This window comes from Myotis myotis, unplaced genomic scaffold (genome assembly GCF_014108235.1).
Source record: "Myotis myotis isolate mMyoMyo1 unplaced genomic scaffold, mMyoMyo1.p scaffold_m19_p_7, whole genome shotgun sequence".
NCBI classification, from domain to species: domain Eukaryota; kingdom Metazoa; phylum Chordata; class Mammalia; order Chiroptera; family Vespertilionidae; genus Myotis; species Myotis myotis.
Genome location: NW_023416379.1, coordinates 51860836 through 51874968, shown reverse-complemented (window position 1 = coordinate 51874968; position 14133 = coordinate 51860836). Strand labels below are relative to the sequence as shown.

Genomic DNA, 14133 nt, shown 5'->3' with positions numbered 1-14133 from the left:
GGCCTAAAGTGTTTGTTTTGACTGCCTGCTGCACCCAGAGGACCAGGTGTAAAATCTTGGGCCTTTGTAGGGTGGGAGTAAAGCTGGAGAACCTTCATGCTTAAAGCCAAAAGCCAAGAAAGGCTTCACACTCAGGGAAAGAAGGAACTAGGAAAAATAAATCTATCCTACGAAAGAAGATAAGCAAATTTGTGGCTCTGGGTGTAGGGGAGAAAATGTATTCACTGTGAATCTGCAAAAAGTTTCCAGAATTGATGAAGATATAACAAATCCCAACCATAACAAATCCCGAGAAAAAAATAAGAGAAAATTTACAAAACCGAGTTAAACATGGGGCAAATTATAATCAAGTTCTAGAAAACAAAGACAAATAGAAAAGAGTAAAAAGCAGCATAGAGAAAAGATAGATTACCTATAAAAAAAATACCAGTTAGATTCTTAATAGCAACCAGAAGAAATTAGAATTATCTTCAAAATTCTAAAATAAAAATAACTGAGAACCAGAATTGTTTAGCCAACAAAAATGTGAAGAATAAGGTCAGAATAACATTCTCAGATGAGCAAAAACAGAGTCTAGCATTCATAGACTCTTACCATAAGTTTTCTATAACTTTCCATAAGACTCTTTCCATAAGTTCTTCATGGAGAAGAAAAATGTTTCCCTAATGGAAGGGCCAAATTGAAATGAGGATTATTGGTAAACACAAGTATGAATCCATACACCAAAAATATTAAACAATGAAAACAATGATTAACTTATAGAAATACAAAATAAATAAATAATATGGTACTAAAATCTGCATAATAATAATAGCATCAGCAAGAGGAACATAAATTTAAACATACTTATATTGTTCAGGATGAGGGTGAAGATAACTTTAGGTTGGGCATGAATGTTAAAATTTCACAGGTAATTACTAAAAGTAATAATATACCTAACTCTCCAATCAGAGAGAAAGAATGGAATAAGAAATATACTTATTGAATTCAAAAGATGGCAGAAAAGGAGATAAAAAAAAAAATAAAGCACAAAATGAGAGAACAGTAATCATCTATCTATATAAAACCCTAATATGCCAATTGACCGAATGGCAGAACAACCTGCGAATGACCGGTAGGCGGGGGCAGGGCTGGCCAGCGGGAGGTTCCAGGCCACCAGCCAAGGCGGGTGCCAGCGGGGGCCTCCCGATCGCCCCACAGATCAGCCTTGATTGCCGGCCAGGCTTAGGGACCTACCGTTGCATGAATTTTGAGCACCAGGCCTCTAGTAATAAATATAAATGAATTATATTCTCCAGTTAGATATTTAAAAAATCAGATTATCAGGCTAGATTAAATGCTGTGTAAAAACACATATCTAAGTCACAGAGATAGAGAAAACAAAAGGTTAAAGAATAAAACAAGATAACTAGGCAAAAACTACCCCAAATAAGGTTATATAGCTACTAGAGGCCCAGTGCACAAAATTTGTGCACAGAATGGGGGGGGGGGGTCGCTAAGCCAGGCCTGCACCCTCTCACAGTCTGGGACCCCTTGGGGGATGTCCAACTGCTGGTTTAGGCCTGCTCGCCTGCCTACCTGATCACCCCTCTGTCTGCCTGCCTGATCTCCCCTAACTGCTCGCCTGCCTGCCTGATTGCCCCTAACCACCTTTACCTGCCTGCCTGGTCGCCCCTAACCACTCGCCTGCTCGCCTGACTTGCCTGCTTGCTTGATCGCCCCTAACTGCTCACCTGCCTGCCTGATCACCCCAACTGCCTCTGCCTTGGCCCCCGCCATGGCAGCTTCGTCCAGAATGACATTGGAAAGGTCGTTCAGCTGTCTGGTCTAATTAGCATATTATGCTTTTATTATTATAGATATTAATATCACAGAGAATATATTTTAGAGCATAAAAAATTACTAGGGCCCTAGCTAGTTTGGCTCAATGGACAGAGTGTCAGCCTGCAAACTGAAGGGTCTCAGGTTCGATTCTGGTCAAGGGCATATGCTTGGTTGCAGGCTCGGTCCCCAGTAGGGGGCATGCAGGAGGCAGCCAATCAATGATTCCCTCTCATCATTGATGTTTCTATATCTCTTTCCCTTCCTATCTGAAATCAATAAAAATATATTTTTAAAAAATTATTAGGGAAAGAGATTCAGAATATAACAGTTCAAAATTTACATGCTGTGCCTATTACAATATAGGCTGTACCTATATATAGCTTCCAAAGAGATAAAACAATAAAACTTTGAGAAACATTCATGATCAATCATAATGAGATACAATATTTACTAATCCTCTGTAGCCTTAGCTGGTTTCGTTAAGTGGATAGAGAGTCAGCCTGCGGGCTGAAGAGTCCTGGGTTCAATTCTGCTCAAGGGCCGTATCTCGATTGCAGGCTCGATCTCTAGCTCTGGTCGAAGCATGGGAGGGAGGCAACCAATGTGTCTCTCTCACATCATGTTTCTCTTTCTGTCTCTCCCCATCCCTTCCATTCTCTCTAAAAAAAGTCAAAAATCAATGGAAAAATATCCTCGGGAGAGGATTAACAACAACAAAAAACCCCTCTGTAAATGATACATAAAATCAGACCAAGGAACAAAACATGTACACAGTACAACCTGAACTCTAAGAACCCTATGCCTGAGAAATGAGAACATGAATTTTTTAAAGCACCCAGGGAACATTTATGAAATCTGGTCATACAGTAGGCAATAAAATAGTTCTCAAAAAAGTTTAAACATTTAGTATCATATAAGCCATATCTTTTTGTACTGATTCACAAATAATCTTTAAAGAAACGCATGTTTAAACATTTAAAAACACTTCTAAATAACTCACTGGTCAAAAAAAACAAAATGAAAATTAAAAAGTATTTGTACTGAATTTTAACTCAAATCACACTAAAACTGTGGCATGCAACTAAAGAAGCACTTAGAGAAAAATATTTAATTTCAACTATTTATGTGAAAAAGTCAGAAGCAGTGATAATTTACAAGCTAAGGATTTAACTTACATAGTTAAAAAATGAGCCAAGCTATAAGCTTCCCAAAAGAAACAAAGTAAGAATGAGAGAATACTATGAAAATTTTGTGGTTAATAAATAAAAAACAAAAACAAAACAAACCAAAGTGAAATACTAATTCCAAAAAACATATAAATTATCAAAATTTCTATACATTATAGAGAAATACAAAAAAAAAAACAACAACCCTCAATCCATAAATTATGAAAATTTCTATACTTTATAGAAAATAGCAAGGTTATACTGGTGAGTTCTACCAAATATCCAACAAGACATTTTTCATCTTAAAGAAATTATTCTTGAAAGAATGAGAAACAGTTCCTGACTCATTCAGCAACAGAAATATATAAAAGTTGAGGTTATTCTACAAATGAACAGATCACTTGACATTAGGAATTCTATTCATGCAATTCACTATATTAAAAAATTAAAGAAAAACCTCAATAGACACATAAAAAGTATTTCAGAAAATTTAACATCCATTTATAAAAATACATTTAACGAACTTAAATGTCATTTAAGAGAATTTCTTAGCCAAAGGCTATTAATAAAAAGTCCAGAAACAGAATATACAATAGAAAATGGATTGTGGGTTGGCGAGAGGATGACACGGAGGTCACAGGTAAAGAATACACAGGAGACTCAGGGGCATTGATCATGTTCCCTTTCTTATGTTGGGTGGTGGGCTCCTAAGTGGTCATTTTATCATTAGGTTTCATTGCTTACATATTACATGTGTTCTTGTCTATGTATTTATATATCATATTTAAAACTCTCAAGGACATATAAACTAAAATGGATTTCATAAGAATTTTTTTTCTTGAGGTGTTATTAAATACCCAATAGGATATGGAGTTATATAAAGTCAAAGATAAAAAATAAATTCATAAAGGATTTTCTGTCCAGTTTCAGTATGTAAACATAGGAACACTCAAAGATTGCATCAAATAAAAATGAGAGGCTGCACAGTAGTGTAAAGTACCCTTCAGGAGAAATTATGAGATATGAGTTCTAATTATGGTGTAATGTCTGATTTAGTTTACCTCAAGAAGTCTTGTTTTCCTTATCTGAAGAAGGGGTGGGGCTGAGTTAAGAATGTGATGACTTTCAGTGTTCCCTCCAGTGCTAAAATTCTATGAGTTTAAACATTGAAAACCCACAGTGGATTGAGGATACTAAATAATGAAAGGCACACATAATAATTTAAGAGATTAAATCATAAAATAATTTGGAAGAAAAGAAAAAGTGTTGGAATGTTACTTTCTTCTGGGTACCTATTGAAATTGCTTCAGAAATTCCCAAAAGCTTTTCTATACCATTAACAATTTAAAAACTTGGTATCGGACTGGTAGTTCCAAAACCTTAGTTCATTCATATCACTTACAAAGGAGCCCTGTGCACCACAATGCTCATTCTGTTTTCTCCTTGCTAATTCTTCTCCATCATGTAAGGCCCAGCTCATTTTCCCTTCAACAGATTTGCTCATTCTTGCTACATCCCTGGTTCTTTGTACACAAAGCCAGAACCTGTATAACAAGAGAGGAGTGCCTAGCAGTGTGCAGAACAGAAAATGTCTACTGGTTATTATTGGGTCAGTTCTGAAATTCTCACCCTGATCTTCCTCAGCTTCCATAGGCAGTTTATCTTACTTATCCAGATCATGCCTCCTCTGACAATTCCTTATATCCTGTTTCCCTTCCTGCTTTTAAGCTTGACCTTATATTCATTCAAGGATTATATGGTATAGTGCAAAGAGCATATATGAAATGGAAATAAATATAACTGCCACTTTCATAGGTCAAAAACAGTCAAATGTCAGCAAATTCACATGATTTAGTCCAGCGATTTTCAACCTTTTTCATCTCATGGCACACATAAGCTAATTACTAAAATTCTGTGGCACACTAAAAAATATATTTTTTTCCAACCTGAAAAAAAGGCATAATTTTGATTTATTCACACCTGATAGTTGTTGTGTTGGTTGTTATTTTTTTAATTTGACAATCTAAGGAAAAAGAGGCCAGTGCCCCTGACTAAATAGTCAGGTACTATATGTTTTAAAAATTCTCACTGATTTAGTCTAATACTTGGGAGACCTGGTTTAAATTGCAGTTCTGCTATTTATAGCTGTGTAAACTGGAACAAGTAACTTACCCTCTCTGAGCTGTAGGCTCGTCATTTATCAAGTGTGGATGACAAATAGCAATAGTTAGAAGTCAGGCCTTGGAGACAATACAACCCAGAGTCTGAGTCTCTGGTCTGCCATTTAGAGCACTGTGGCTTTGCGTAAGCTCTTTAACTTCTAAGACTCAATAGTAAAATGAAGACAGTATTACCTATCTCATCAGGTTGTGAAAAATCAAATGAAATAATGTACTTGAAGTGTCTTGACATAAAGATGGGAATATATGAAATTTGTAGCACCCAACAATTCCCTCTCTAGATTAAAAAAAATCACAGTTCTTACATAAAACATATTCAGTGACTAAACCCTATCACAAAGACATTTTTCTCCATGAATTTTGGCTGTATTCATAGCCTGTCCTACATACTAGTAAACTTCAACTTGAGTCACAAATGCTTTATACTTTCCAAGTCTGTGATTTTGCAAAAGCATAAAAATCTCCTAAGGACAGAGATCATGTGTACTTTTGTATTACAGTCCTCAGGATTCAGAAAATTACTGACTATATAATAACCACATAATCAATACTCATTGAATAAAATGATAACATAAGCTGTTGGCACTCAGAAATAATACTAGTGCTTAGGCTTATTTACCTTTTATACATAAGAAGAGTAAGAATACACACCAAAGAGAACCAGTGATGAAATATATCTCTTATTTTTAGATTGCTGTTACCCTTGGTACAACAAGTACAGATATTATGACATTATTGCTGAGTTTTTTTTAACCTCTTTTACTGAAAGCAAGTCTTATGATTTAAAAAGAGTACAATGATTTGACCATAGTTATACTGTAATTTGTACTGTAAAACATTTATAAAACATTTTTTCAAAATGCTAGCAGAGGAGGGTTTCATAGTCAACCTAATTTTATATTAATAGTTTTACTTTAACATTTTAAGAGAAATAAATATAAGTGTTTCTGACATGTGAGACTCAGTATCAGTTATAAGATATTAAACAAGATACAACTAATAACTAGGCTTACAAAATACAAGAATAGATTTTTGTATACTAAAAAAGCCACTGAACATCTGTCATATTAAGACAAAAAATCCTATTTGGACCTACTATGAATTATAGTATTCCTTAATTTAATATCTTTCCCAAGAGAATTCTTTGTTACTTATTTCTTTTCATCTCATGTGCAGCCATTTTTTTCCTACTTGAGATTTCCTACAGCTATACTGGCACAAGAACAGGCATATAGATTAATGGAATCGAATAGAGAGCCCAGAAATCGGCCCAAACCAATATGCTCAATTAATATTTGACAAAGGAGGCAAGAACATACAATGGAGCCAAGATAGTCTCTTCAATAAATGGTGTTGGGAAAATTGGACAGATATATGGAAGAAAATGAAACTAGACCACCAACTTACACCATACACAAAAATAAACTCAAAATGGGTAAAGGACTTAAATGTACAACAGGAAACCATAAAAATTCTAGAAGAATCCAAAGGCAACAAAATCTCAGACATATGCCGAAGCAATTTCTTCACTGATACAGCTCCTAGGGCACTTGAAACTAAAGAGAAAATGAACAAATGGGACTACATCAAAATAAAAAGCTTCTGCACAGCAAAAGAAACCATCAACAAAACAATGAGAAAACCCACTGTGTGGGAAAACATATTTGCCAATGTCATATCTGGTAAGGGCCTAATCTCCAAAATTTATAGGGAACTCGTACAACTTAACAAAAGGAAGTTAAACAATCCAATCAAAAAATGGGCAAAGGACCTAAATAGACACCTTTCTAAAGAGGACATTCAGAAAGCCAAGAGACATATGAAAACATGCTCAAAGTCACTAATCATCCGAGAGATGCAAATCAAAACAACAATGAGGTACCATCTCACACCTGTCAGACTGGCTATCATCAACAAATCAACAAACGACAAGTGCTGGAGAGGATGTGGAGAAAAAGGAACACTTGTGCACTGCTGGTGGGAATGCAGACTGGTGCAGCCACTATGGAAGACAGTATGGAGTTTCCTCAAAAAACTGAAAATGGAACTCCCATTTGACCCTGTGATCCCACTTCTAGGAATATATCCCAAGAAACCAGAAACACCAATCAGAAAGGATATATGCACCCCTATGTTCATAGCAGCACAATTCACCATAGCTAAGGTCTGGAAACAGCCTAAGTGCCCATCAGTAGATGAATGGATTAGAAAACTGTGGTACATCTACACGATGGAATACTATGCTGCTCTAAAAAGGAAGGAACTCTTACCATTTGCAACGTCATGGATGGAACTGGAGAGCATTATGCTAAGTGAAATAAGCCAGTCAATGAAGGAAAAATACCACATGATCTCACTCATTCATGGATAATAGAGACCATTATAAACTTTTGAACAATAATAGATACAGAGGCAGAGCTGCCTCAAACAGATTGTCAAACTGCAGCGGGAAGGCCGAGAGGGTTGGGGGGCAGGAGGTAGAGGGGTAAGAGATCAAATAAAGGACTTGTATGCATGCATATAAGCATAACCAATGGACATAAGACACTGGGGGATAGGGGAGGCTAGGGGACTGTCTAGGGCGGGGGGATAAAATGGACACATATGTAATACCCTTTGTAATACTTTAAGCAATAAATTAAAAAAAATTAAAAAATAAATAAATAAATAAAATATTTTAAAAAAAAACCCAAAAAACTAAAAAAAAAGGCTAATATTTTTAGGTCAAGTTTCAAAACTAGTGTTTCTTTAAAGCTTCAAGAAAAGCTCTAAAGAGCTACATATAAATCCCTCAAAAGTCTTCAGATTTCGAGGAATTGATATCTGAATGAATAATATAATATTAATATCTACACTAATAAAAGAGAAACATGCAAATTGGTGTCACTCCACTATGCCCACCAGCCAATCAGGATGAGTATGCAAATTAACCCAACAAAGATGGCGGTTAATTTGCATACGCAGGCATGGAGCGAAGATTGAAGACTGAAGACTGAAGAGGCTTGGCTTCTCCGCTGCGGGGGGACCAAAGGCCTGGGTCCCGGGTGCCGGAGGAAAACCGGTGCCAGCGGCCAGGGGAAGGAAGGCCTATGGCGCGAATCTCTGGGCAATAATGGGCTTTTAGTGTTTATATAAAAAAACTAAATATTTTTAAATAAGCCATAACTGTATTTTTTGAATACCTGAAAAATAAAAGGCATAAATAAGAGGTATAGGTAATATCTGACAATTTTTAAAAAATCTAGTTTGTGGTCTCAATTTGTGTTACTGATTACAACTTACTATGGAAGATGTCTTATTTTATAGTAGCTATTTTTAAAAAACCACTGGTAAAATTACAATGGCCATAACATTCTCAAACTTTTAACTTATTTAGGTTGCTTCTTCAAGACATTGCAATTACTTTTTTTTATGCTTACATGAACTGCAAAATTTAAGAGATATAGAGAAACCTGAATTACAATAAGAATTGGATACAGCCCTGATTGGTTTGGCTCAGTGGATAGAGCGTCAGCCTGCAGACTGAAGGGTCCCAGGTTCGATTCCAGTCAAGGGCATGTACCTTGGTTGCGGGCACATCCCCAGTAGGGGGTGTGCAGGAGACAGCTGATTGATGTTTCTCTTTCATCGATGTTTCTAACTCTCTATCTCTCACCCTTCCTCTCTGTAAAAAATCAATAAAATATATTAAAAAAAAGAAAAGAATTGGATACGAAAGTAGGTATGAAAAACAGAAATACCCACATAGCAATTTAAGGCAGCAAAAGAATAATAAGCCAAATTTAAACCGCAGGGACAAATTACCATCAATAGACATGAACAAGAATTGGACGTGGACCAGAACTTTATCTCTATATTTATAAAAAGAAATTGGGTGTTATTTTACAGACAAAAATAAAGCTTTGCTTCTTTTTATGTCTCACCTGAAAGACTGGGAAAATATTTTCATGAGGCAAGAATTTATGGCCAGTGCAACTATTTAGACTGACATTTTAAAGTTATTTAAAACCCTCACAAACCTTAGTTGCTAAAATTATACAAGCACAAAACACAGAGATTAAATGTCAATTTATACGATATTCTTGCTAAAGGAACACTTGAATGACATAAATATTAAAAAGAAATAGACCTCAGTTGGTAATCTGGATTTATAAGGGCACTTCCTCTAGTATGACACTCACAGATACTTCAATTAAATCCATACATGGCAGGGTATACTGAAAACATTGTTTTCTAATCTGAAGGTACAGGTTCAATCTAATTCTGGTTTCACTATAGTGCACAATAAGAAAATTTTAGAATTTTATTATTTTTATATGGTCTTTAAGTTCTCTAATATAAAGACAAAAGTTCTATGAACCAGTAATTATTTAAAACTATTATGTAAGCTTCTGATTTAGAATTTCATAGAAAATATTTATACCAAAGAAGGTGCAGTTGAAGATGGACATAAATTATATCCCTTAAAGAAAAAAATGTATGATAATACATCTCTGAATATGTGATTAAAGGCCTTTAAGGCAAATATTTTCCATAATCCCTTATAGAAGCTTCTCTTATGATACAGAAAGAACAGAATGCCAATAAGTTTTACTTCTTTCCAAGTGCTTTACTTCTGGACAGTAATACCCTATAGTGAGAATAAGGAAATAGTAAGAGCCCTGCAAGGCACACTCTGGGGTGTAGGCATATAACATATATTAAGCATCTACTGTGTGTCTGGTATTTTCATCCTATATAATAAAGAGGAAATATGCAAATTGACTGTCATGCCCTCGCACAAAGATGGCCGCCTCCAATTGATCAAAGATGGCAACCCCCATGTGGTCAAAAGATGGCCACCACAATATGGCCAGCAGGGGAGGGCAGTTGGGGGCAACCAGGCCTGCAGGTGAGGGTAGTTGGGGGTGACCAGGCCTGCAGGGGAGGGCAGTTGGGGGCGACTGTGCCAGCAGGGGAGCAGTTAGGCGTTGATCAGGCTGGCAGGCAAGTGGTTAGGGGGTGATCCGGCTGGCAGGCAGAAGTGGTTAGGGGCAATCAGGCAGGCAGGCAGGCGAGTGGTTGGGAGTCAGCAGTCCTGGATTGTGAGAAGGATGTCCCTCTGGTATTGGGCCTAAACCGGCAGTCGGACATCCCCCGAGGGGTTGCAGATTGGAAAGGGTGCAGGCTGGGCTGAGGGACACCCCCTCCCCAGTGCACAAATTTCATGCACCGGGCCTCTAGTATGTTATAAGAACCATGAGGTATGGGTATTATGGTCCCCACTGGGAGATGAGGTTGTTGAAGTTTAGGGAAATGAAGCAACTTGCCCAAAGTCACCTATTTGACTAATAAAAGTAGATTCTAAACTCCCTACAAAAGTATAGTATGTCTAGCTTTCTAAATAATTATAATTGCATTGTCTTCCAGTTGTGATTTTTACTGACATCAGCCCCCACCAAAAGAAATCTTGAAAATAGATCTATATTATATGCATTCTCAGAAAGGGTAGGCAGGTATACATGAGAATGTATAATTTTAGTGAAATGTAGAAAGGCTCACCCAGATGTATAAAACATAAATTTGTGCAGTCATCTGTAGAAATTTTTTATCAAGGTGGTTTAGCCTTGCTCAATCATATGATACAGTGAACATTCAACATCACTAACTATTTAAATAATTAATGACAATGCAGACTATTGGAAGCCAAAACACTTGACATTAAAGAAATCTAGGATTACTTTAGCATGTGTACTATTCAGTTTTATATACACGATGGAATGATACGGTGTAGAGTTTGGGTGCTTTGGATTCAGATCTGGATTTAAAACTTGGTGATATCCCAGCCAGGCATGGCTCAGTGGTTAAGCGTGGACCTATGAACCAGGAAGTCAAGGTTCGATTCCTGGTCAGGGCACATGCCCGGGTTGCAGGGTTGCAGGCTTGATCCCCAGTGTGGGGCGTGCAGGAGGCTGCCGATCAATGGTTCTCTCTCACTGTTGATGCTTCTACCTCTTTCTAACTCTCCTGTCCTCTCTGAAATCAATAAAAATATATTAAAAGAAAAAAAACAAAACTTGGTGATAGCAATTACTGATGGTGTAAGGGAAGTTAAGAGACTTGGGTTTCTCTAACCCTCAGTTTCTCAATCAACAAAATGAGGAAAATAAGCAATACAAATTTATAGGGTTAAGATTAAATAACATATATTAAAGGCCTGACTGGCACAAAGTTGGTACACAAATAAATGGCACCTGTTATTGTTACAGCTTTTAAGTGATCTGGAGATAAGATCTGCTCAAACTATATCCCAAGAAACCAGAAACACCAATCAGAAAGGATATATGCACCGCTATGTTCACAGCAGCACAATTTACAATAGCTACTAAGATTTAGAAACAGCCTAAGTGCCCATCAGCAGATGAGAGGATTAAAAAACTTTGGTACATCTACACAATGGAATACTATGCTGCTATAAAAAAGAAGGAACTTTGACCATTTGCCACAGCATGGATGGAACTGGAGAGCATTATGCTAAGTGAAATAAGCCAGTCAGAGAAAGATAAATATCACATGATCTCACTCATATGTGGGATATAATGATCAACATAATCTGAAGAACAAGAATAGATCCAGAGACAAATGGTAGGGGAGGGGGGAAGTTAGAGAGCAACCAAAGGACTTGTATGCATGCATATTAGTATAACCAATGGTCACAGACACTGGGGTGGTGGGGGCTTGCCCAGGGTGGGAATGGCTTGGGGAGGGGGGTGTCAATGGGGAAAAAGCAGACATATGTAAAGCTTTAGACAATAAAAAAAAAATATCTGCTCAAATATGCTCCTTGGGGACTGGGCCTTCTTGGTAGTCTATGCCCCTCTGACCGCCCCCCTGACCGCCCCCCCCCCCGCCCCGCCCCGCCCCCATGCAGCCAAAGACCAAAAGGAACACACCTGGAGTAGGAGAAGTTGGGTTTAATTTTTGTTGAAGAGAACCAGAAAGCTCACCATGGGGCATTATGGAGTGTCTCAGTAAGAGGGCTTTATAAAGAGCTTATTATAGGATTTGGAATTTTGTTTTGTGATTTGGGGAAGCTCCAAGGAAGGAGGTTCACTCTAGATTGGCTACTGCCACAAAGCAAGGGCAATTCTACAGGGAGGACAGACCAGAGTGAGGCTAAAGCTACAACTGGACAAGTAGCAGCAGCCACTCATATCAGCTGGGAGAAGGCAGTTTGGCATTTCGTTGGTGACACAGTGACCTTGTTTTTGTCTGTGCTTAGGCAACATTTCAAAATGGTCTTGTTTTGTCTCATCTTACCATGGTCTCAACATAACCTTGTCTACTGGTGTTCTGAGAAACTGTTTATGTTCTAACAACACTGAGGCCTCAGTGTCAGATCAATTCCTGGATATCAGCGGCTGCTTTTTCTCAGTATCTTTTCACAGTATCTAGGAGGCCAGATCCATTACATGTGCTTAATAAGCTTCCTGATTTAATTAATTAATTTAAAACTGAGTCTACAAAAATACTCACACAACTACTTTTAATAAAGAAGCTTGCTTGGTTCACTATACCTCTCAAAAGAAGTGGCAGTATAAAAACAACCAATTTAATTTTATTACAGATGGAAAGTCTAAGTGATCTTATTGAACCAAGAGCTAAAATACAGACTCTGGTCATTTTACCTTCCTCTATAAGATGTTATACTTCATTAGTAGGTTCTCTCTTCCTCTGATGACTGTACTAGGTGGGCAAATTATTTTCTTCATCAATCACCATGGTCTTAACAAAAAACAAACACGCAAACCTAGTGCACATGTTTAATCATTGCTTAGCCAGACTTTGAAAAGAATTATACCTTTAATTTTAAAAATCCATATTATGCATACTTTTCTTCTTCAAATGATGAATGTTATTTTCATGAGTAATATAAATTACTTAATGGTCAATTATCATAACAGCTTTAGGGGAAAATGTTTTCATAGTACACTTTAGTACATTTTGGGCTTACTGTTTGCCATTCTCATCCCAAACTGGATATTAAGCATTTTAAGTTTCTAATACTTCAGTAATTTTGAAAGAGTGAATCAATTTTAAAAACTGGCTATATATCACCTATTTTAGAATACATTTTACTGCCATGTCACACTCCCCTCACTCCAGCTCTTTTGGAGTAATCCATGACAACTCATTCTACTGACTGCCCCACAATCATGGTCTGCCTCAGTTCCAGTGTTTTCCTACTTGAAGATACTGTAAATGAAAAGCATAACAATCATAATCTCAAGTAACACAGAACTTGTGAGGAAGTAAGTAATGAAAGGAGTAATAATCATAATCTCAAGTAACACAGAACTTGTGAGGAAATAAGCAAGGCTTGGTGTGGTGAGGTCAGTGCTGAATTATAGCAAGGCCTTTATTAGAGGACATAGAAAAGCACTTGTTCTAGCAGATGCTCCTGAACTGTCTAGGGCAAGCTTCTCATTCCTACTCAACAGGAGAACACTTGGCTAGAGTTTCTCATAACTGGAATATCAAGAGCAATAGTAAACAGTTAAAAAGGTTGAGCTCATCAAGCCTGTAAAGAATCAAAGCAAATACCAGATGTTAAACTATCTGTTACTAAATGCCCTCATTAATACTTTAAGTATTTGAGGGGGAGAAAAGTGGACAACTTCATTCAGAAGTTCTGGAGTCTCACAAAAGCAGATATATTGAAAAAAGCTGCTATTAAATAAATAAAATCAAGATTTAGAGTGACTTAATATAATAAAACACATAATAAAGTAATATGTGTATATATATTTTATCTATGTATGTACATATCTATGAGTATGAGTGTGTGTGTGTATAGGTACTGTGAGAATAAAAATATTTCCAGATATAAATGAAGATCAAGGGTATTTACCATTTAAATATCTCAAGTAATTTTTGTTAGTTAAGTTGATGCCAATAAAGGCTTTCAAATTTTTATTAACAAC

General features: G+C 36.8%; 1 protein-coding gene across 5 annotated transcripts in view; it reads right to left on the bottom strand.

The window, feature by feature from the left end:
- Positions 1-14133, bottom strand: part of MAP3K7 (mitogen-activated protein kinase kinase kinase 7) — a 64826-nt gene that overhangs the window by 9647 nt on the left and 41046 nt on the right. Inside the window, exon 14 of one of the 5 annotated variants that reach the window (XM_036316846.1) lies at positions 595-662. The exons of the other annotated variants lie outside the window; for them this stretch is intronic. Coding sequence (XP_036172739.1) covers positions 595-662 — 68 coding nt within the window. The remainder of the gene's footprint in view (positions 1-594; positions 663-14133) is intronic. 5 annotated transcript variants of the gene reach the window in all.